At 43.7% G+C, this 25,277-nt stretch overlaps 1 protein-coding gene across 2 annotated transcripts in view; it reads right to left on the reverse strand.

Moving 5' to 3' along the window:
- INTS9 (integrator complex subunit 9) overlaps window positions 1-25,277 on the reverse strand; it is a 61,174-nt gene that overhangs the window by 11,894 nt on the left and 24,003 nt on the right. For both annotated transcript variants that reach the window (XM_054291809.1, XM_054291810.1), the window contains exons 9-14: window positions 23,953-24,064; window positions 17,897-18,077; window positions 15,660-15,720; window positions 8,798-8,969; window positions 3,975-4,099; window positions 1,869-2,036 (exon numbers count right to left, since the gene is read on the reverse strand). In XM_054291809.1, the coding sequence (XP_054147784.1) occupies window positions 1,869-2,036; window positions 3,975-4,099; window positions 8,798-8,969; window positions 15,660-15,720; window positions 17,897-18,077; window positions 23,953-24,064 (819 nt within the window). The remainder of the gene's footprint in view (window positions 1-1,868; window positions 2,037-3,974; window positions 4,100-8,797; window positions 8,970-15,659; window positions 15,721-17,896; window positions 18,078-23,952; window positions 24,065-25,277) is intronic.

Raw genomic sequence — 25,277 nt, forward strand, 5'->3', positions numbered from 1 at the left:
CAAACAATTAAATATACATGCCAAGATGGAGCTGCAGCCAAGGATATTTTGTAATTAAAGCCCTTTCCTTGTCTCCAAGCAGTGGGGCTGGGCAGCTCCTCACAGAAATGCTGTGAAATGGTGGCAGTGGGTGTTGTGGGCTGCCTGAGGGATTTGTTACTGGGTGGCTCCCAGTTCTGCACTTCATATTTGGCTCATCTAAAGGGTGCTTCCTCCTGCTACACTCCAATGAAAAGTCACTCAATATTCCAGTTTCTAAAGGGCAGTAACGCCTGTTTGCAAAAAGCCACTGTCACCTTTGATCCAAGGACACATTTGTGCTGATTGGATTGTCAAAAAATATTTTAAGCTCATGTCTGTCAGAATATGGGTCACCCTTGGTAAAATGGGTACATTTGGATTTGACTTATGGGGTTAATAAATCATTAAGAGATGTTGTGGGGATAAGTAATCCACATTTTAGATGGCTACAAGCAATCCATTAACCTGCTGGGCTCCTGCAGCCTGTAGGAATTAACCATTTATGGAAATTGTTGGAATACAAATGAGCCTTTTCACTGCTTCTTTACCATGACTGAAAACTGATCCTTAATGGGAAGGGTATTTCTAACAGCAGGTGAATTTGGGGAAGGAGAAAGACAATTTCTGGCTACTAACTCCTGGATCCTCTGGATCCTTTTCATGCTCCTGGGTCCATGGGGCCACTAATTCAAACTGCTCTGCCTAAAATTTCATCAGGTGGTTACTTCACACATGGCAGACATCACTGTTTGTCTTGTGGGATGGGATTTTCTTGCAAAGGACAACTCACCTGAACACAGTTTTTGCCTGCTCACAATAACAGAATCATGGAATGGTTTGGGTTGGAAGGAACTTTAACGCTCATCCCACTCCAATCCTGACACCTTCCTTGATCCCAGCGTGTTCCAGCCTGGCCTTGGACACTTCCAGGGATCCAGGGGCAGCCACAGCTTCTCTGGAATTCCAGCCCAGCCCCTCCCCACCCTCACAGGGAACAATTCCTTCCCAAGATCTCACCCTAATCTCCCCTTTCCCAGTGGGAAGTCATTCCCTGTGTCCTGTCCCTCCATCCCTTATCCCAAGTCCCTCTCCTGCTCTCCTGGAGTCCCTTTAGGCACTGGAAGGGGCTCTGAGGTCTCTCCTCCAGGCTGAACAGCTCTTTCAGACAGCCAGTGTTGTTTTTTTTCAGTTCCCATTAGTTTATAGAATGAAATTATCTCTCAAAAATGCTTCTTTTCAAGCTCTCCAGTTGACAGAATATGCTTTACATGATGAGAGTCAACTGTAAATTCCAGTCATGAGACATCTTAAGGACAAATACCTTCAGTTCTGAGGCTGCACCTCCAGTCCTGAGGACACTTCTGAGTCCACGACAAGAAGGACATTGAGGGGCTGGAGCTTGTCCAGGGAAGGGAACAGAGCTGGGGAAGGGGCTGGAGCACCAGGAGGGGCTGAGGGAGCTGGAAAGGGGCTCAGCCTGGAGAAAAGGAGGCTCAGGGGGGACCTTGTGGCTCTGCACAACTCCCTGACAGGAGGGGACATCCAGGGGGGTCGGGCTCTGCTCCCAGGAACAGGGACAGGATGAGAGGGAACGGCCTCAAGCTGTGCCAGGGGAGGCTCAGGTTGGACATCAGGAGGGATTTGTCCATGGAAAGGGAAGTGGAGGAATCCCCACCCCTGGAAGTGGCACTGGAGGCCAACCACAGCGGTGGCACTGGCTGACAGCTCAACTGGATGCCCTAAAGACCTTTTCCAACCACAGCAACTCTGCCATTCCACCCCTTCCCAGAGGCTGCTGAGCTGGAATCTGGCTGTGTGTGAGCAGGAACCCCCCTGCAGGGACTCACATCGGGCATGATCTCGATCTTCTCGTAGCGGCGCTTGTAGGGCAGCGTGAGCACCTCGGCGCGCCGGTAGGACATGGCCGGCGGCTGGCAGTCGATCATCAGGTCCGTGCGGTGGGACTGCGTGGGAGGGGGCTGTGTGTACTGCTCAGGGCACACCACGTGCAGGGGCTGCAGGGAAACAGGGGAGAATTCCCATCAGCATTGCCAGAAACTGCTCCAGGAGCTGGAGATGCGTGCAGGGTGACCCGCCCAGAATTTATGTCTTGTCGCCACTTTGATATCATACTTGCCATAAAGAGAGCAAAAATAAAAATATGAAATAGGTTTTTCTCCCAGATCCTTGCCACATTAACTGGAAGGAAATGTTAACATCCCAATGTCAACATGTGGGGCTGCAGAAATGTTGGCTGTCAGTAATTGAGGCTGCAAAAACAATTCCTGGAGTTTTGCAGCAATATGTTAAGAAAGCATAAACAGGATGGTTGTCACTGCAGGGTTTAAGGAAACCAAAGGAGAAGCCAGTTCTGCAAACTGGAAGCCAAAGAAACAAAGACATCTTGTCTTTGGAGAAACAGAAGCCAGTTCTGCAAACTGGAAGCCCAAGGAGAAGCCAAAGGAGAAGCCAAAGGAGAAGCCAGTTCTGCAAACTGGAAGCGGCGACCCTCCTGGAATTTATGTCGTATCGCCACTCATTGGAATTTATGTCTTGCCACTGTGGCAAGACATCATACTTGCCACAAGGAGAGAAAAAAAATAAATTTGAAATAGGTTTTTCTGCCAGATCCTTGCCAGATTAACTGGAAGGAAATGGTACCAGTGGTGGAGACCATCCCAATGTCAACATGTGGGGCTGCAGAAACTTGGCTATCAGTGATCAAGGCTGCAAAAACAACAACAGGAGTCTTCCAGCAATATGTTAGGAAAGCATAAACAGGCTGGTTGCCACTGCAGGGTTGAAGGAAGCCAAAGGAGAAGCCAGTTCTGCAAACTGGAAGCCAAAGGAGAAGCCAGTTCTGCCAACTGAAAATGGTGACCCTCCCGGAATTTAGGTCTTATCGCCACTTTTGATATCATACTTTCCACAAGGAGAGAAAAAAATATAAATTTGAAATAGGTTTTTCTGCCAGATCCTTGCCAGATTAACTGGAAGGAAATGGTAACAGTGGTGGAGATGATCCCAAGTATCAACATGTGGGGCTGCAGAAACCTCAATAATCAAGGCTGCAAAAACAACTCCTGGAGTTTTGCAGCAATATGTTAAGAAAGCATAAACAGGCTGGTTGCCACTGCAGGGTTTAAGGAAGCCAAAGGAGAAGCCAGTTCTGCAAACTGGAAGCGGCGACCTTCCCAGAATTTATGTCTTGTCGCCACTTTGATATCATACTTGCCACAAGAAGAGAAAAAATAAAAATATGAAATAGGTTTTTCTCCCAAATCCTTGCCAGATTAACTGGAAGGAAATGGTAACAGTGGTGGAGACCATCCCAATGTCAACATGTGGGGCTGCAGAAACCTCAATAATCAAGGCTGCAAAAACAACTGCTGGAGTTTTGCAGCAATATGTTAAGAAAGCATAAACAGGCTGGTTTCCACTGCAGGGCTTAAGGAAGCCAAAAGAGAAGCCAGTGGCTCTGCAAACTGCCCTGGAGACAGCACAACATGAAGGAGATGTTTATGCAAAGGCAGGCAGGGGCAGCTCTGTGAGTTTGCAGGGACAAGTCAGGTTGCAGAACAATGAGATAAAGAGATGCAGGCATTGTTAGGAGGTTTGGAAGAATGTGTATTTCAGAGTTCAGCAAGACAGAACACAGAGAAATACTCAGCCAGGAAAAAAATCTGGTTATTATTTTAATTATGTCATGAGTCAGAAAGCAAATTTTAGTAGAAACAAACGGGATGGGCAACTAAAGCACAAAGAACAGAGGGGGAACAGCAGATACTACAAGAAATTTCTTTTTCTTAGACCTCTCCTAAAGCAGAGCTCAATGCTGTGTCCTCTTCATGGAGAAAAGGATCTGGGTGTTGTTTCCATTTTTTATTTTTAAAAATTTATTTAATTTCAGCTGTGTGAAGAAACATAAGAAAAGGCAGCAGAAAATTCATTACCTGGACTTCTTTGAGCAATTTAGAGACCTGAATAAAGTTGAGTCTGGTGTCAATGGGGCAGTAAACACATTTCATTGCCAAGGGCTGATAGGGAGCCAGAGCATCCAGGTAAGAGAAATCAGGTTCTGGAAAGAGAAATGTTGAAAACACTCAAAGCCCATTAACAACAAAAACGCCCCAATTCCTCTCTAATTCCAGTTTAGTCAGAGCTGTTGCTCGATGTTAATTTTGTTACAGATTTCTCTTCCCTTCCTCCTTCCCCCACCCATTATTTTCAATTAATTTGATGAAAATTACGCCCACAATTAGTCTTACCTTAATCAAGCAACAGAGCAATACTATTTCATTTGAACACATTATTGCATGATTTTTAGAACAAATTTAATCAAGACAAAACCATCATCTCTTATTTTTAATCAGATCCTGAAAAGGAAGGCAATATGTAGACATTTTGAGTCTTGTGAGGTGATTCAAATGGCAAGTTGGTTTTCAGTATGACAAAAAGGCAGCATAAATATGATATCTTGATATATAAATATATATATATTTATTCTTTTGAATCTAAGAGTCAGGTTTAGACTGGTGGGAAACCAAGGGTTCTTTTATTATTGGATTAGAGGTTTGCCAGGGAAAAGTCAGGCACTCAATGGGGCTTTTACTCCCATAGAGAGTAAAAAAACATTGAGAATACTACAGAAAAAGATTTTTCTTCTTTTTTTTTTTTTTGGTGAATGACAAATGTAGATCTCGGGTGACACAGTGTAGGATGCAGGTAACCTCTTGATTCTGGGGGTCACCAACTAATGGTGGAAAAGATTATGCCATCCCTATCTCCCTGATAATTGTGGGATGGATGGGACAAAGGGAATGATGGAAAAAAAGGAACTGGGATGAGTTTGATAAGTACAGAATGGGAAAAGAGAAGGGGATGCATGAAAGTCTCATCTGCTGGATTATCCTGAACCACAGGGCCTCAAAGGACACCAGGCAGAGCAAAGTGCACTTCAAGCCTGGCTGGAGGAATTCTCTGGGACCTGCTTTACTTGAAAGGATGAAATTAAAGGAAACTGAAATTCAAAGCCTCCAGTCCAGATTTAAAGAGCCATCTAAGACGTTCTGACATGGCAGCAGAGCAGAACACTGCTTGGATTTCTCATGCAGACAGCAAGGAAAAAAATCTCCTTCAAACCTTACCAGGGGAAGTTCAGCACCAGTGTGACATCCAACACAAAGACAAGTTAATTGCTCACCTAAAAATCTAAAAATCTCCAAATCTGCTGCTGGCTAAGCAGCACTGAGCACCACGTGGGGATATTTACCCTGAGAGAGCAGAACATGGCACCAGGCAATGATACAAATGTTTGGAACTGTCAAAGGGATAATTTCCCCAAGTTTAAAGCAATTGTCAGAGTAGCTTCCTGGGAACATTAAAGTGAGAAATATTAACAAAAAATGAGCCTTGTACAAGGACGTGTACATGAAGCCATGAATCCACAAACATGAAGTAAAATTACACTGGGCAAAAAGCCATGGTATTAAAAGCAGATGTGGTGGTGGCAATGAAACAAAGCCCAAAAATATCGATGTAAAAATGGCATTTCATGTCAGTTAAGTTTAATAGCCATGAATAGAAATGTAAAAATAGGAGTACTGAGAAAGTTGGTAGTTGAAGAATGATCAGTTAGGGTTAAATGACAAGGCATTAAAAAAGTAATAAGGGGAAAACAGAAAGCTTAAGTCAGGCAGAGGTTCTCTGCTAGAGATATGCTGTGAAATTGTAAAAACTGAGTTTAAAAGTCACCAGAAGGGAGGTTTTCCATCCCATCTGGGGTTGTGGAGGACACAGAGATTTGAGGCAGCACCTATTCAGCATTTCTCAATGTACAGACATGGAGTTCTGGTCTAGGAATCCCATATAAAATCCAGTCCAAAGCCTCTCTGAACTCCTAATAAGGACAGGAGAGCCTTGGAAAAGGGAGAAATTCTAGGGAAGGAATCCTAACACAGAACTGGGTAGATTTAGAATGTTAAAAACACAGCTTGAGCTGGGCTCACAGGGAATTCATGTGACACACAGGAGCTGCTGTTTTGAAACCACCCAAAATCCCAAAGTCACCTGTCTGGAGGCAGCAAGTGCTGTCAAGGACACATATTGACTTTTCCTGACAGAATTACAGGTCTTTAGCTTCTCCCCCAAGACTCCTGATTTACTGCTGCATGACACTGAGTTATAAAACCTTCCACTGTGCAGCAGTGACGTGCATGAGCTGGTTTTAACATCTCCCAGGGAGTTGGTTTTTAAAGGAGACTTCTTTGTACCGTGTCTTCTCCTAGAATTTCTTTGTGGCTCAGTGGAATTCGATATTTTGAATCAATAATCTCCTCAATACTGCTCCAGCAGTGATGTCTGCAGGTGACACCAGCCAGAGTAGCACCACAGTTCCCTCACAGCCAGGTCCTGGCAGCTGGCTGCTTTAATTTATGTTCTTGTCATTGTTTTTTTTTTTACATTACAGATTGGAAAGGTGGAGATTGACTGGTTCCTGTGGACTGAACAAGCAGGGTTCATTAACAATGCAGGATGGTCTGGAGTTTAAAGGTTCTAATTACCAGAAACCAGGAGTTTTTCACAGGAAAAGCTACATCATCTGCTCTCACACACTGCTCCAATGGACTGGGGTTCTTTCAGATCCACAGGAGATTTTAGCTTAAAACAAAAAGTAATTAAATAATGGAAATCAGTGGCATCAGTGGAGGTGCTTCAGATTTTCACTGGTACTAAGAACAGGAGAATTTAATCTGCTAAGAATTTTTATAGACATGGAATCATTTAGGTTGGGAAAAAAAATCTCAAAGGTCGTCAAGTCCAGCTGCCAAACCCAAATTCTGTGTTTTGCTCCAGATGAGACAACCATAAGGAAATAGGCCTAGGACTAGATAGTCATAAGGCACTGGAGTTATGATAGTCCATAAAAGCCATGGATGGACAGAATTTAAGAAAAAAACCCCAAAACCATCTGGAATCAGTGTGCACTCCAAGGTCACCCAACTAAAGCAGCTCTCAACTGGAGTTTCACTAACTGGGAATGAATCTCCAAGCCCATGACCTGCTGCACCCCCAGGCTGTCAGGAGTGACATTTCCATGCCTTGACAAGCTGCCAGGGCCAGGCTCTGACAGAAGTGCTCGATTGCCTCAGCTCACTGAAGGGTTGGGATCTCACACAGAAAGGTCAAGTGCCTCTCCTTACAGGAGACACAGAGGAAGAGTTCCTGCCATTAAAGGCCAGTTCCTGACACCCTGGGCAGCACATTCACAACGTGATTAATGCCACTGCTTCCCCTGGGATTCATGGAACACACACCCCAGCAAAGCTCTGCAAACTCTGGCTTAATTGAAGCCCTGACTGGAGTAGAATTCACTATTTTCAGACAATGCATATCCAATTTTACCCAATTACTGTAATTAGGGCATGTCTCCAGAACTGCCTCAAAGGTCAGGAGGGATGGGCTCTGCAGCAGCTGTACCTTTAGTGCTGTGGTACCTTGCACCATTCCCCAGCACAAAACCAGTCTGCATTTAAGTTCCCTGCAGGAACTCCCTTGTATCTCCCCTCCCATTGAACAGGGTTAATTATACACTAAAAATATCCCCAAATTGGCTTAACAGTATCATGATATTCTCACACTTTTTGGTGGCAATATTGTGAAAGGGACTTGCTTGTCACTAGCCTCGAGTCTGCAGTTAAAAAAAGAAAGAAAAAGGAAATAACCCTTTCCCAGCCCTCTTTTGTTCAGGTTTTATGCTTTCCAGCAGCTTTCCTATTCACTAAAAACTGGAGGAAAATAAACTTAACAGCGGGACTCCATTGTACCCTTGCTGTGGGAGTAGGTTTGATTTGTTCCTCAGGGCTCTCTTCCCCAGTTCTAATTACTTTGTCCAAAAATCCACACCTTTTTTACCTGGCTAGGTCATGCAGAGCACACCTCCCATTATCTCAGAGCTCCTCAGACACAAAATCAGGAGTGAGGGCCTAAAGGATGATTGTTTGCCTTCTCAGATGAGGACAATGCCCACTGCAGGGCTCTGTCAGGGCGACACATCAGGTACAAATACACCTGATCAGCTCCAGGGAAGGCCTTGAAGGATTTTTAATCTGGGTCAGCACTGGAAGCAGATGGAGAGAAGTGGAAGAACTTAACAGACCTGTTGAGCACTGAGAAAGGAAACAGCTCCCCTGGGGAATGAGGCAGAGCTGTACCTTCAGCTACAAACGTGTCTGCCAGGCAAAAACCACCTGAACAAAGCTCAGCCCAAAGGCAGGAAGAGCTCAGATCCCTGTGCCAGGTCTGTGTGGGGTGCACACTTCTGGGACAGCAGAGAGGACAGAAACCTCCTCAGAAACCCTGAAAGATGAAAAGGCAGGAGAAGGGATGAGGAAAAGTTTCTTCCTGGAACAGTTTCTTCCTTTCTGACCAGCATCCATTAGGTCTTGCCTGGGTTTAACTCGCAGCCAGCTGCTTTTAATTCAAAAATTAATTTCCTGTAGGCATTTTACTGCTGTGCATAACAAAGATTTTGCTCAGACGTGGCAGGAATAGACTCTGCATGGCAAAGGTTGACTCTGCAGGGCTACACTGAATTAAATGGCACAATAATTACATTTGTCCCTGCAGTCAGTCCTGGGGCCTTAATTTAGATAAGCTCCTACTGAAGTGAAAAACTTCTGTCCCAGAACAAATGAGCAAAGCCCCAAGGATGTGGCCACACTTAAGCAGAGTGCATGAACTGTTAATCTGATAATGATATCAGCATTTTACTTACCTGTGAATATAACAGTGTTCAAGCTGGATTTTCCCCACAGCTCCATGAAATGCACCACATCCCCAAATCTGAGAGAGGGATGCCCAGTGAACACCACACAGGGCTGCTTGAAGTCATTGCTGAAGTCTCCATGGATGCTGGGATAATGTTTCAATTTGTTTGTCTGAATGAGCTGAAAGAAAAACAAAAAAATCCAGACAGTGCAACTTTTCATGCCTCTGTGCTTGAGTGTGCTTGTTTACATGAGATTATAAACGTTCTGCAATTTATTCCTAACTCATCAGAGAGTCCCTTAGATTTTTCCAACAAATTTAGTCATGACTGTCATAAATGTTATGGAAAGGAAGTCAGAACATGGGGCCTCCAAATCCCTGCTCTCACTTCTTTGGTACCAGCAGGGTGGAAACTCTGCAAACACTCCCTGCTTCGACTTCCCTGGTGTGAGCAGAGTGCTCAGCTGCCAAATTCACAATAAGCTCCTTTTTTACCTATTTGCCATGTCTGCAAAGAGCTCTGGGCTCATGTTTAACCTGCTTTTCTTGCATCACAGCAGTAGCAGGCACTTTTGCCTTCAGCAGAATGTTGTTGAGCTTCCCTGGTCTAAAGAGTTCACACAAAGTCAAAAGCTGCTGAAAAAGAACAGACTGACTTTTCTTTCCTTAACTGTCTCTGAAACCAGCAATAAACATGAACTAAGAGCAATAAGATGTTTTGCAGACACAGTGCAATCAGCTCTGCAGGTGGAACAGATTTCTTTACCAAGATGGAGAAGTTTATTTATCAAGGCACTTTTCAAAGAGTTTTGCTTTATTTCTCCTGCCACTGTTTTCTAATCTGCAAAACAAGGTGCAGCTTAAAAAGCAATTTAACAACCAGGCTGTGAAGCACTTTCATGCAATATTTTGCAAGTTTTTCCTTGGCAGGTATATGCATCCATCTCCAGCATGAAAATAACTGTAAATACAGTTTAAAAAGCAAGGAATTTAACACATGAAATCACAGACTGAATAGATGAGAGAAAGATCATGGAGATAAAGAGTGGGAGGGAGGGAAGGAAGGGGGCTTCCTTTGTCAGCCAGTTTCAAAAGGAGGTTGGGCTGTTCAACAAATCATAGAATCCTGGAATGGTTTGGGTTGGAAAGAATCTTAAAGCTCATCCTGTTCCACCTCCATTCCACTGTCCCAGGTTGCTCCAAGCCCCATCCAACCCAGCCTTGGACACTTCCAGGGATGGAGCATCCACAGCTTTTCTGGGCACCCTGTGCCAGGGCCTCCCACCCTCACAGGGAAGATTTTCTCATTTTCTCCCTAATATCTCATCTAAACCTTCCTCACTTCAGCTTAAAGCCATTTCCCCATGTCCTGTGTTACTTTTTACCTGGCTGATCTAAGGTGCCTGCATGGAAATTAAGAGAAACTGGGAATTCTCAGCCACTTGTGCACCACAAAGCAGAATTCAAGGTTATTCCGTAATTCTGTAGATGCACATGGATCATTTCCACGTGGATCCTTGAATCATGGAGAAGGTAGAAACTGGACTACATTTTCTGCAGTTTACAAGGAATAGCTAATTCCCATTTAATCTTCAAGAGGGAAATTGGAAAAAAAACACCCAATAACTGCTCTGGCGGTTGATAGGCACTGAATCTCAAAAACATTCCTGCAATTATACTGGTAAAGATTTCTGATTAACACATCTGGAGTGCAGGGTTTAGAATCTAAACTTAGCTTCAGTAATAAAAACTGCAGTTTAGCAGACAATGGGTAAAACAAATTTGAATCCATAAAATACTGACATTTAAATGAACTTGTAGGAAATGGCCTCAAAAAGCTTTTTTCTGTGTGGTTTTTTTTTGAGGGAAGTCAAGTGTCTCAAAACAGAAAATGCAGAAGCACTTTCAACTGGGTAAACTGGAAGAGGAGGATGATTTCTATTTCAAGCATTAAATGGGATATGTGACATTCCAGAGGAAAACTTTTCCAGGGACAGGCAGATAGGTCAGGGAAAGACATTTCTAAATCCAGCATTGACCGAAGACACTCCTGACAAATCACAAACTGTTTTTCCAGCTTCTTTCACAGGTCCCTTCAAATGATATTTATTTGCATGCAGCATTCAGATTTTTGGGAAGATGTGAGGGCAGCACTGGATGTGGAAAGCAGTGAACAGCTCATTTCCCTGCCATCCTTCCACAAACATCACTGCTCAGCAACATAAAAGCTGCATTTTCTTCAAAGCCTTATGGAAGCTTCAAATCCTCTCCTATTGCTTTGTGAAGAGACACAGGAGCTCTAATCCAGTTTTCAGGAGCTCGTTGGTGACGATTCTTTTTTCATCTTTTCTTTTTATCTTGCCAGATCTTTTCTGCTAAGTCTGGTGAGGCTTCAGAGCTCAGCTCACAATCCCTGACTCTCACAGGTGGACAGAGCATGGGTGAGAGGCTACAAAAATAAGTTTAGAGATGTTTTACTCCAAGGGGAAAGCAGCAGGTAGATTTCAGTATCTACAGTAAAGTCTCTTCTAATCACCCCATCAAAAATATACGGAGCTGAACTTGCAAAACAGGTCCAACAAAATTTCCCAAGTCATTAAGGGGACTGAGTTTGGAATGATTTGTGCAGGATTTTGTTATCTCCAGATGAGATGGGGTGTGTAAACTTTGCTGTGCCATGGTCAGACCTCCAGCTGGGCCAAACCCAATGCCTGGCATTGAGCCAGTCAGTATTTCCACAGTGGGCTTTTTCTGGAGAGCACAAGCAACATTCAGAACATCTTTTTACAGAAAGAACCACTATTGACTGAAAGCTTAAGAGACAGGGGCTGGTAAAGTACTGAATCAAGAGTGAGAGCTGCGTTTTTCTGAAATCCCAAATGGTTCTGTGCTTCTCTTTAAAGCTGTACACTTGATTTACAGGGTCAGCAACTGCTGCTATAAACAGCATAAATCTCCAGAGCCTTTGTGTATCCTTTGTTGAAGTGAGCCAAAATACACAGATATTTACTCTGTGTGTGTGTCTGTGCTCTGTATCCAGAATTTGGAACAGATGTGGCTCCCATCAGGAAATGAGAGATGCATTTATTACTTCACCTCCCTCACTACATCAGATCAACACTAACAGAGGCCTAATTTTATCACAGAATATCCAGAGTTGGAAGGGGACTCCCATGGATCATTGAACTCCTATATGATAATATTTATTATAAAACAAACCATAATATTCCACAATCACCTGGTTCCAGGTATTTATTTAAATGTGTTATGCAGGAACTGGTAAATGGAGGAGGGAATCAAAGATGAAGAAGACAAATGGTGGTTTTTAAGATCACAAAATCAATATTACTCCCACCCTGGCTCTTTTTTGAGTCAGAAAAAAGGGGTTTTGCAGCCATTTCTCTTAGATCTATCTAACAGAATCCTTAACAAGAACACAGTAAATCCAAATCCTCCCTCCACTGGCAAATACTGATCAATACAAATTACCTCTCAAATTTTATTGTTGCAGACATTTAGAGGAGTCTGGCTTCACTTATCTTAGAGCCTGAAATTGTCCACGTAAAGATCGAACAGAGAGGAACAATTCAGCTCCAACAATTGAGCCATTCCTTTATAAACACAAAGCCTCTACCTCCACCAAAGGGATGGGGCAGAGTGTACAACCCATGGATCCTGTTAAAATGGTCAAGGAGAACCCTAATTGCTCATTTGGGGCTGTGCTGGGATGGGATATTCCCATATGGAATTGGTAAGACACCACACATTGGTTCTGGGATACCAGAATAACAAATCTAAGCTAAACAAATTACTGGTTTGTGCTCCACAGTATTTAGCAAGGCACTGAGGAGCCTCAATCTGAGCCTATTTAGAAAGTTGAGCCTTGGATAGAATGGGTACAGGGGCTTAGGAGTGAAAGCCTCCCCCTGCCTTGCCAGCTATGTTGACAAATATTTGGGATCTCCAGTTTTTGACTTTGCAGTCAGATCAACTCTTCTCTCAGAAATAACTTTTAAAAGAAGCTCTTTTAGTTAGGGCACCACTAAAAGGCTGCAGGAGAGCCTTCAACAAGAACCTGGACACTCAATTTTTACTAATTTTAGCATGAACTGATGTTCAAATCCATCCCTATAAACCTGAAGCACTTCAGCCCACACTCCTTGCTCCTAAGAGAGGGAAAGTATTCCCTGTTCACTCAGACTGGATGTCAGGAAGCAAACTGCCACCACGAGAACTGTACCAGGACTGTGTAGGAGGAGGGAAGATGAACATCTACTGCTCCATTAAAGTGGAATTAAACAAGGAGGGAGAAATGTTTTAGGTCCTCTGCAGAGCTGAACATGTGTCTGGCTTTATTCAGCAGAGCAGAACAAGGAATGAGTTCAAAACACGCGACATAAATCATAAAAGGAAAATTTCCATGCAGAGAGAATGCAAAAGCTTCAAACAACGGAGCGTGGAGAGTGAGGAGAAATAAAAATAGTAATTGTAGAGACAATGAAGATGCTTTTATTTACCCTCTTGTGACAATAATAAAGGCATAGTTAAGTGAAATGCCAAATACAATCACAGCTGATTAAAGGAAGGAATTATTCTGTTCTACCACACATCAGGCACTGCTGGAACTCACTGCTGCAAGGAACAACATCGAGGATTTGGGGGATTTTTTTGCCTTCCTTGTTTTTAAATCTTGCTGTTTATACAGCTAACAGGAACATCAAATTTCAGGACCAGCAGCATGCTGGGCTGGGCTTGTTCTGTGGATAATTAGAAGCTTATTTCCTGGCCTGTCCCTCTCTGATGTATCATGCCAGGCATGTTATTAATGCTTCCTAAGAAGTAAGAGGCATGTCTGAGTAATTCCCTATTTTTCTCCAACAACTGAGCAGTTAAGCACATCTTTTCATGATGGGCAATTTCAGCACAGGTTACATTGCACAAGCCTAGCATTATTTTGAAAAAAGCCAAGCAATTCTCCACTAACAACCTCTCTGACAGAAACCATAATTCACTGTCTGCTTCTGATACTCATTAAAAATCCCCTGAAGTGCCAGTAAGCAAAGCTCCTGCTTGGGGGGGAGATGGGTTGTGGAGGCCCAGGATTGTGCTGGAAAGAGATTTTCTGGATGTTTCACACTGTGTGAATGAAATGGAGTGTCAGGTGGGAGATTTTGGAGGTTTAACAAGGACACAAGGCATGTGCTGAGCACTGGGGCTTGGCATGGATATCCCATGGGATATTCCATGGGATATCCCATTCCTCCCTCTGTGCAGGGATCCACTGCTGGGAGGCCTTTCCTACATAATTACCTGATCTACACATGAAGCACAGAACAGTTCTTGCAAAGCTGTTCCAATAATTTAGTAAAATCTCACAATCAACAGGCCCCCAGAGAATATAAAATGTCCCAGGAATCAGAGGACAGAGTTATCACTTTATAAACACAAAACCCCATTGTATAAAATGGGTTAATTAATCCATTCTTTGACAGCTGCATGTTTGGCTTCTCATTTTTGGAAGGGTTTTCACTTCAATCTGCCAGTTCCAGTGAATATTGTAAATCAGAATATGGGCTGGCAGTGAATCCAATGACACTGTGGATCAACAAGGACATCCCAGAAAGGAGGGATGGAGGGCAAGACAGAAAGCACAGTCACAGCAAGGCTAAAGAGCCTCATACTCAGAGAGTTTGGAATTGATTTATCAGTAGGAATGAATTTTTTGGTTATAAAATAAGTGGTGAACAGGTGGCTTGCCCTGCAGTCCACATTATTCTTGGTAACAGATTATACATAATTCACTGCACATCCTGCTTGCAACACATTCAAGCATCTGGAAAGAGTGAGGGCTCCTGGTCAGATCCTACTTCCAACAACCTCTGAAGCACCTACAGATGATAGATATGATGGGTAATGGCAATTTCCAGAACAACTCCCTGGATGAGTTATATCAGAGGAAAAACCATCCAGTGTCTGTAAAAGCATTGAATTTCTGGGCTCTTAAACCTGCCATGGCCACTCTGCACATCTCATCAAACAGTCTGGACCACAGCAGCTGAAAGAGCCAAGTTTCTGCATGTCCCAAGTGGTTCAGTGGCTCACAGGAGGAGGATTGAGCTAAAATTCTCAGTCCTGTTTCTTCCTTTCTTCTCTTGTTTACTTCAGTGGGAAAGCTACCTGTTCCCAGAGGAGAATTTCCTGTCCTGCTGTGTGAGGTAACTCTGAAGGCATCAGTTTTATTTAATGTCTGCTTGGCTAAAGCTTCTCCTAAAATTATTATTTTGTAGCAGAAAAATCCTTCAAATTTAGGATCCTCATTCCTCTTTGCTTTATTACAACACTCAATTAATTTCATTTAAAATTGCCACAGACAGCACTCAGTGCTGCAAAGTTTATATTTTGATATCAAAATCTCTCTTTCAAGATATCATTCCTCCTGCAGCAGACATGATGCCTGCCTCAGTGAGGGAGGAAGGAGCTGGCATGACTAAGCTGTCTCTGATAACAGCTCTTAGTTTCACAGACTTGGAAATAAACTGCTTGGACAAAGGGAATGCTCGTGGCTGCAGCTGATAAGAGCAAACATCCCACACCAGATCTCCTTCTGTGGGGGAAGGAGTGAACCAGGCCAGCCTGTGCAAGTGATAGGCTGGAATAAACAGGGTAATTTTGGAGTTTAGGGAACACCATCACTCATTCCTCCCCCATGCTCCCAAATTCATCACAGAAAGCAAAGGAAAAAAAACATTTTTATGAAAAATTAAACAAAACTTAAATAGCTGTAAAAGGGTTCATGAGAAAAATGAAAAAATGACAGCTACAGTGGGTGGACTGTGATCCAGAAAATGAACAAGACCATGGTAACTCACCTCAGCGTGGGGAAAAGGAGGTTCTGGAAGATACACCTTTGTTTGTTTGTTATGACACAACCTTTAAAAGAAAAGGAAAGCAGGCAGAGTTAGAGGTGCAGCACATCCTGCAGCATCTGCTGCCATCTACTGTTACACTCTTGGAGAAAACTGGATCTCAGGCACCAGGTGCAAAATCCCCAATTTCTCCTGTTGCTGCCAGGGTTTGTGGTTGGAGACCCCACACCTAGAGGACACAACACCTGAGGCACAGCAGGATCACACAGAGATGGTGCAGGGCAGCTGAAGGTAATTCTGTACACACAGGAACAGCTCCTCTGCTGCTCAAGGTAAATCTGTAACTCAGCATCCACAATGGTTCCTCATCCAGATCTCAAAGCCAAATCATCTGTCAACAGAAAAATCCCACTTGCCTCATCCACTTCTCAGCAGTGACTTGGTCTTTTTGGTCATTCTAATCCAATTTTCCTGTGCATTTATTATTGGTAAATTGCCTCTCCCCACGGCCCAAGGCTCACAGTGACCTGGCATTTCCCATCAATCACTTATCTTTAAAACAGATATTGAGAGCTGTTGATGAGCTCTACCCAGACTCCTGATTCATCCTATTACAGCAGCTAAAAAAAGCTGCTTGTCAGAGGTCTGGGTGATGTGACAATGATCTGCAGTGACACTGTCCTGGTGGCTTTTCTGGGAAACACTGCCTGGCTCATACTTGCACTTTATTAAAAAGAAATGAGCCTGGGTCAAACTAATTGTGATAAAGTCTAAGGGATACTAAGAGCAAGGCACTTCCTTTAGCTGAGTAAGGGGTAGAATTAAAAGCTGGAATCCCTGAATATCAACCACAGTTCTGACCCCAAACCTCTATTTTACAGATGTTCAACCTTTGCCTCCATTTCCATGTAAATCCACCAAATTTCAATCATCTTTACAATTCTCCTGGGGGATCAATTCCCACAAGATTTCCAGGACTTGTCTTTTCTTTCCTGAACTCCAGAATATGGAGAGGAAGAAGAGAAGAGAAGAGCTACCTTATTGTATTTAATACTGCAGAGCATGTCTCCATTGGTAAGAATTTGGAGAGAGTTCCAAGTGGTGGGATTCTCCTTTCCAGGGCTCAGAATCACAGAACGGTTGAGGTTGGGAGGAACCTCCTGAGATCACCAAGCCCAAGCCTGCTCAATCATTCTCAGCAGAGCAGATCATCCAGGCCTGTGTCCAACTGGATTTTGATGTCTCCATAGCAAAGTCTCCATAACCTCTGTGCACAGAGGCTGCAGTGTTTGACAGAATCATGGAATGGTTTGGGTTGGAAGGGATCTGACAGATCACCCAGTTCCAATTCCCTGCCATGGATATAGACACTTTCCACCATCCTAGGCTGCTCCAAGCCCCATCCAACCTGGCCTTGGACACTTCCAGGGGAGGAGCAGCCACAGCTTCTCTGGGCAACCTGTGCCAGGGCTCACCATCCTCACAGGGAACAATTTCTTGCCAATATCCCATCTAACCCTGCCCTGTGGCAGCTTAAATCCCATACCCTGATGGAATTTCACATGTTTTACTCTGTTCTGCCAGTGGGCCTTGCTGAAGAGACTGAGCCCTGATCCTCATTACATCCTATCAGGTGTTTCTACACAATAAAATCCTCCTGAGCTTTCTGCTCTCCAGGCTGGAGAGCCCCAGCTCCCTCAGCCTCCCCTCATCTCCATGGCCCTGTGCTGACCCACACCCCACATCCTTCTGGTACTGGGGAGACCAGAACCCCATAGAACACTGTCCATGTGGCCTCAGCAGTGCTGAGCAGAGCAGGATCTCCTCTCCTGACTCTGCTCTGCCTCATGCAGCCCAGGACACTCTTGGCCTTTTCTTGCCATGGCCCAGCAAAATTAAGCCTGAAAAGTCTATTTTGCTTAGCCAGGGACATCATGGTAGAATGTGGGGGGCTAAGACTTGCAAACATGCACAGCTAAAACTCACTCAAGTCAGGAAGATAATTTACTCATTAGGATAAGCACCAAAAAGCAGAGATTGAGTTTGCACATTCTATAGGAAACGATCCTTCCCTAATTATAGAATATATTTTTACACAAACACACACCCACACACACACAGCCCGGTGACTCCAGTAATGTGTTCACAATCCTAACCAGGATTATTTTAGAATCTGTCAGGTAGAGATAACCTGCACCTGCCTCTTCCCACAGCTGAGGGTGCTGTCCTGGCACACCTACCACTCAGCAAAGATCTGGGAGAACTCCAGGGAGCTGTTGGCAACAGGTGAGATGAAATAAAAGGGGACATTGGAGAGTCCTGCAGAGTCAATGTACTGATAGAGGCACTCCAGCAGGTCGTAGATGACTCCAGAGGGGTAACAGGGAACCAGGACATTGCCTCCATTCCGGACAGTCATTGCTAGGGGAGAGACAATGAGAGAAATCAGTTCACTGTCTTTGAATTTAAACTTCTAATAAATTCCCTTAATCCAAATTTATATAAAAAGCAGCTTTTGCATGAATTACCACAACACATTATGCACATGAGTTGGGAAGAAGTTTGGAAGCAACAGGGAACCAGGACATTGCCTCCATCCCGGACAGTCATCGCTAGGGGAGAGACAAGGAGAGAAATCAATTCACTGCTTGTGAATTTAAACTTTTAATAAATTCCATCCAATTTTCCTTCTATAAATTTCATCCACATTTATATAAAAAGCAGCTTTTGCATGAATTAGCACAACACATTATGTACATGAGTTGGGAAGAAGTTTGGAAATAACAGGGAACGAAGACATTGCCTCCATTTCAGACAGCCATTGCTAGGGAGACACAACGAGAGAAATCAATTCACTGCCTTTGAATTTAAACTTCTAATAAATTCCTTTCACCCAAATTTGTATAAAAAACAGCTTTTGCATGAATTAGCACAACACACTATGCACATGAGTTGGGAAGAAGTTTGGGAGTAACAGAGAACCAGGATGTTGCCTCCATTCCGGACCGTCATTGCTAGGGGAGAGACAATGAGAGAAATTAATTCACTGCCTGTGAATTTAAACTTTTAATGAATTCCTTTCACCCAAATTTATATAAAAAGCAGCTTTTTCATGAATTATGCACATGAGTTGGGAAGAGGTTTGGAAGTAACAGGGAACCAGGACACTGCCTCCATTCTGGACCATCATTGCTAGGGGAGAGACAATAAGAGAAAACAATTCAGTGCCTGCGATTTTAAACTTTTAATAAATTCCTTTCATCCAAATTTATACAAAAAGAAGCTTTTGCATGAATTAGCACCACACATCATGCACATGAGTTGGGAAGAAAACCTGTGATCATTAAATACATTCATTTCCTGCCTTCTCCAAGCTCAGTGGAGTGATTCTACTCCTTTCACTGGGGGCACAAGGAAAACTCCTGACAGGAGAGGGCAGCCGTGCATTGGCACAGGAGGATAAAGGAGTGACAAAAACCATCTCACCATCGAAATAAACCCTGCTCCACCTCTCAGCTGCCTCCAGAGGGGAGGGACAACAGCTCCCAGGTCTCAGCCAAAAGCACTGCACATGGTGAGCTGTTCAGTGCTTGGATTTCAGATGGAAAGCTGAAGGTGTGGTTATTTCAAACAGCACTCAGAGCCAGAAATGGGTGATGGAATGTTTGGCCTTTTGAAAAACTCTAAATATTTCTGTCCTTTCTGTGTAACAAGAACAATTTAAAACTTGTAGACAGCATGAGACTAGATAAAAATGAGGAGAAGAAAAAGGAAATACAGGTTTATTCTGTAATTGAGACAGATCTGAGCACAACAGCAAAAGCAAGCAGAGCAAACATTGTGTTCTTTGGCAGAATGAATTACAAAAATACTGCACCTTCTGGGAAAGCAGAAATACTTTGTTCAGCTCAGTGAGCAATTTCACCTGTGGGGTAAAACCATCCACTGCTGTTAAATGCAGTGCAGCAATAACAGCATGCACCAAGCATTCCACAGAAAGCTGTGGAAGAGCCTGAAAATACAAATATTGCATCCCCCCAAATCCCTTCCTTGACTTCAATTTCCTGCTGAGCATTGCTGGGGTATGGATTTAACACTTTAAGGGTCTTTTTGCCCCTGATAGAGCAGAATCTTCCTCAAGGAAGATTTTTTTCTGGCTGAATGTTTAAGTTTTATGGAGTTCAGGAGGATGCACAGCCTAGTAGGAATTTTCACATGCATTTGTGGTTGTTTTACTCCTTGTAGCAGTCAGTGCCTCTGACACTGTGCTGATCAAAGGCCTCTTGTTTATCACTTATAATACAACTGCAGGGTAGGGGATTTATTTCTCCAGGCCATATGCAAACTGTACCACCCAAGTATTTGTGGAGATGAGCAGCAATAGCTCACATTTGTCCAGAACTCGAGATGTTCCCAAACATCCCAGCAATGTGGGACGTTATCCCCCTCACCTGGGCAAATCTAAACTATCCCAGCTGTAAACAGGATGTGAAGAGAGCAATGAGGAGGTTAAGAATATTTTCAAAGCCATCTGGAGGTGGAAGTTGAGGCTCTGAATTTACACAGAGACATCACACACCCAAAAATTCTGCAGAGGGAAGTACCTACACCCACTGCAGCAGGAATGGTGCACAGGCCAGGGATGGGAGGCAGACCAGAGGTTAAAGAATGTGTCAGGCCACAAAAAACCTGAGTTCCATTCCTTTGTGGGGCTTTGACCCTGGCTGGAGGCTGGGTGCCCACCGAAGCTGCTCTATCACCCAGCTGGGCAGGGGAGAAAATGTAACAAAAATCTTGTGGGGAGAGTTAAACCCAGGGAGAGATCAATGACTTATTACCATCACAGACAAAATAGACTTGTGGAAATCAGTTTAATTTATTTCACCTCTCTCCACAGGGTACAGGCCTGGCCAGGACCCTGCTCCAGTGTGGGGTCACAGCTCCTTCAGGCATCCTCCTGATCCAGTGTGGGGTCTCCAGGTGGATTTCTGCACCCCTGTGGGCCCCCATGGGCTGCAGGGGCACAGCTGCCTCTCCCTGGGCTGGGAATCTCAGCTCTGGTGCCTGGAGCAGCTCCTTCCTCTTCTTCCTCACTGCCCTGGGGGTCTGCAGGGCTGTTCCTCACTAATCCTCACTCTCCTCTTCCCTGGCTGCAACTGCTCCTGCACAGTAATTTCTTTCCCCTCTTCACTCTGATATCCCACAAGTGCTGCCACCTTGGCCAGCAGTGGGTCCATCCTGGAGCCAGCTGGGATGGGGGAAACTTCTGGAAGCCCCTCACAGAAACCAGCCCTGCAGCCCCACACTACCAAAACCTGGCCATGCCAAAGCCAACACAGCCTGAATTCCCAGCTCTCCCTTCCCCACAGCCACTGGTTCCCTGGAAACCTCAACCCTTTCTGCTGAAAACAAGCACAAGTTCAAGATTTTTAGGGCCACAGAGGAAAATACAGAGGGTAAAGTCTTGGAGGAGATGTCAGCTTGAGTTTCTGTCCCCAACAAAACTGCAGAGCTGTTTTGAGCAATAATGGATATAAAATCTCAATCCTGGGAGTGGAGAATGATTCCAGCCAGGTGCCCACCAAGCCAGGGATCCACAAAGGGTTAAGAATCACCTCCCAGCTTCTGCAAAACAGGGGTGAAAACCTTTCCAAAAATAATGCTTTCCACACAAGCAGCAGGTCCAGTCTGGCTCTCTGCAGCACTAAAACAACTTTTCAGAGTTGTCAGCAGGAGGACACATCCATCTGAAAGTTGTTTAAAGCCCAATTTATCTTGGTGACTGACGGATGCTCTCTCCTGATAAAAGTTGTATAATAATCTTGGCATTTCAAATTTAGTCTCCTTCAGCAGCTCCATAACAAGTTGTTCAATTTACAACTCACAAAGAGATCCTTGCTTTCCCAACAGCTGCTGCCACAAGGTCGAGCTGGCACCTAAAAAGCAAACTGTGCTCTTTTCTGCTCTCTATAAACACACACAGCCTCACACTCACACAAAATATCACCAACTGTCCCCACAGACAGACTGGCAGCTTTGCTGCTGCTGCCCAAGGCAATGTGGAAATAAAACTGCTCTCCTTGAGCTGCAGAGTGCTGCTGCTGCAGAGCTGAGCAGGGAAAAAAGGGGATTGGGGTAAAGCGGATGAAAACAGAGACTGAGGTGGAATTTTCTGGGATGAAAATAGACACTGAGGTGGAATTTTCACACTTCCATTTCTGTGCCTCACATCCCTCCTTCACAAGCATGCTGGTACCTCCCCACACACATTTTTGGTGAATTTTGGTCTGCTTTGGAGTTTTTACCTTGATATTCTGAGCTGCTTATGCACTCCCTTGAATATTTTGGAAGTGAGAAAACACAGATGCTCAACCTGCCTACTCAATTGCTTTGCCCAGTAACCCATTGCTTCTGGACTTTTTTACATATTTGAAAGAAAACTGATTTTCTGTTTTCCTGATGTTGGGTAGATAAATATAGCTGGTGTCATGTAAAAGACAGCCCTAAGCTGCATTAATATAGAAATATTTAATTTCTTCAGATTGCTGGTTTTTGGCAAGTATCTCTCAAATTCCAGATTCTTACAATGGCATTATTTTATCATCTTCCTTTGGTCTTTAATGATTTTCTCATTTCTCTGAGTTTGTCTCATTCAAGACAGAAACTGGTTTGAGGACCTGCAAACCCCTGAAAAGAGTTCAGAATGTTTCTGTAAACCACAACAAGTTGTGCAGACAAACAGCCACCTGCACTGACACATGTAACATGTTTATTTATACACAGCCAACTTCTGGATTCTGCTTTGGCTCAACTACAGCCCTACGACTTTAATTTGTAAATGCATTTTAATTGACAGTCTCACTCTTGTTTACTCAGTGCTATAGGAGGGGATTGTGCCACTGTTTGTGAGAGGGACAGTGACCCCCATGAAGGTCCAGAGAAGGGCAGCACATCTGGATTTACCAAAACAAGGTCACCAGAGCTGATCTGTGGCAGCTCACAGGGTAATAAAATTCAGTGTTTAAAAACAATGAAAAGGCAGGTGAAACACACACACACACATGTAAAAACACACGTTTAGGAAAGGAAGTCACAGGTGTTAACACAGCTTCAAGGGGAGGCTGAACAAAACCACTGGGCATCATTAACTACACAAACACATCTAATTCAGGAAATTCCTGAAATAAAAATACTTAAAGATCATGAGAGCAAAGTATCCCAGAATCCCACCCTGCTCTCCTGCTCTTCTTCAGGCATATGCACACAGTCCCTGCTGGAGCCAGGATGTTGGCAGAGAGGATCTTTAGTAAAACCCATAATTACCATTCTTATAAAATGCCAAAATTTGCTCTATTAACAGATATTTAGGAGCATTGAGTGGTTTGGGTTGGACTTAGGGATCATCCAGTTCCACCCCCCTGCCATGGGCAGGGTCCCACCCCACCAGACCAGGAATTTAGTCTGATTTAGTTTTCTCATGTCTTTTGGTAACCTTTGTCAGGATCCTTCTATCACGAGCTTTTTAGTTTTATTTGTAAAAAGTAGTGAATTTAAAAAAAAAGGGAAGATCTCTGATGAAAGACCAGGGAACACAGAGCAGGACAGCCATGGAAAAGGGGTTTGATGAAAGAAGGATGAGAGCACAGAGGAACTGAGCAGGGGGAAGGGGAGAAAAGGAGAGAACAACACTGGATGTGACATTCCAAACAGGCTGGAAAATGCTGCCATTCACACTGATATCACAGCTTTGCAATTATCAGCTTTTCCAGCTGTGAAAGCGTCTGATTAGGTTTTATATATCTGGGGGTCTATAAATATATCTTGACTTTTTTTTCTTTAAACAGAGATTGTGCTGTTTGCTTTCGATATATTTAAAAGTCAGGTGTAAGAAGGGAAGCAGATGTGCTTGTTTTCAAAACTGAAAGTCATAAAAAAGCATATAAAGATTTTACTCTGGCTGATACACAGGAAGGAAATAGTAATATTTCAGCCAGGAACAATATCCACAGAGCCTGTTGGCAGCCAAGTGACAAGTACTTAGCAAACCAGGAGCAGCAAGTGATTAAATCTCATTATACCTGTTCCATTCCAAAACATTTTAGGTACAACTTGTGTCTCTCCAAGCACTTACTGTATTAATGACACCAAGAGCACATCGTAAAATCTAAACAGGTAGTTTTATGCCAGGAGCTATAGCTGGACAACTTATTCAATTCCAGGAATCTCAGAATTATTTCCCACCCAAAGCCATGAATAAGATGATAAAACAGGCAGGAGATTTCTGTCAGTGACCTACCCAGGTTGCTGCAGAACTCTCCCACCATTCCATCGGGGTTGGCAGTGGGGATCTGGGTCAGCCCTGTCAGGATGAGAACGTCGCTGTTCTTAAGGGAAGCCTGGTCCATGGGCTGGAACAGAGCACAGGGAAATAAAATCAGGAATGGGAGAGTTTCTCCAGGCAGGACATGATGGATACAGTCCCCAAACATTTTACACTTCACATTCCTCCATCTGTGGAAAACTAACTTGTTTTATACAGGTATTTTATTAAAGCAGGATGAAAATGCAAACCCATTTCTCTGCATTAGCAAACAGAGAGTAGATATTCAGAAATTTGATGTTAGTGTGACACTAAATACATATTCTTGACACTGAAAACGTGGCATGATCCAACCTTGATAAGGTAAAGCCCAATTCTCTGTCTGCAGATGGTGAAAAGGTAACTTTGAGCCTCACTCTGGGTTGGGATGTCCTTCCCACAGCTACTGATTAAGCAAAAGTGGGCAACTGCTTGGCAGCTGTGTGGTATCTTACGGTTATTTACTCTCAATAAACAACTCTCTGCAGTCTCACCAGTCAGGAAAGATTTCTGCCAGAAGAGACAGATGAAGAGATTTCCTCTGCTGAACCCCCAAGACCACTGTAAGGTCAATTCCCCTGCTCACAGCTCTCCAGAGCCATTCTGAAGCAGTTGAGAAGGACCCTGCTCTGTTAAACACGCAGGGGAATTTCATATTAACTCTGACAGGAGTTGAAACTGTGCACCCCCTTGTAGGATCAGACCTGACACGTGAGATTTATCACAATCTTTGACCCTCTCCAGTGTGTCCATGAAAATGAAATGCCAATAATGTAATAAAAAATAATATGGAATCTGCCTGTGATAATGTACATAATGATTATGGTATATTAGATCCCCATAATTTCAGATGCCATTGCACTGAGAGGGCCTGCATTGATTTTTGTGGGTTAATGTAAAGAATATGTCTTAAAAGGCTTTTAGTGACATGTCTGAACCTGTGCTGTCAACTCCTGTTCTCCACTTCAGTGGCAACGGTGTCAATCCAGCCTCAGGAGAGGGGGAGACAAAATTTCAATGGAAACCATCTGCCAGAAGAACAGGGAACAGTCAGTGGTGCCAGGTCTAAATCCCAATTCACTGCAAAAGCAGCTCTGGATATGTTCAAACTATATCCTTTTTAAAACAAAATGCAGTGACTTTTTCACACCCTGCTAAAAAAATATGGGAATTTCATGATGAACTTCTCATCATGATCATATGGAGAACCAGGATAGACAAACAACTTTTCACTCCCTGAGGAAAAAATGATTTGTTGCTCA

The sequence above is a fragment of the Melozone crissalis genome, unplaced genomic scaffold, assembly GCF_028551555.1.
Source record: "Melozone crissalis strain CALT ecotype California unplaced genomic scaffold, PUWL_Pcris_2 ptg000106l_1, whole genome shotgun sequence".
Taxonomy (NCBI): domain Eukaryota; kingdom Metazoa; phylum Chordata; class Aves; order Passeriformes; family Passerellidae; genus Melozone; species Melozone crissalis.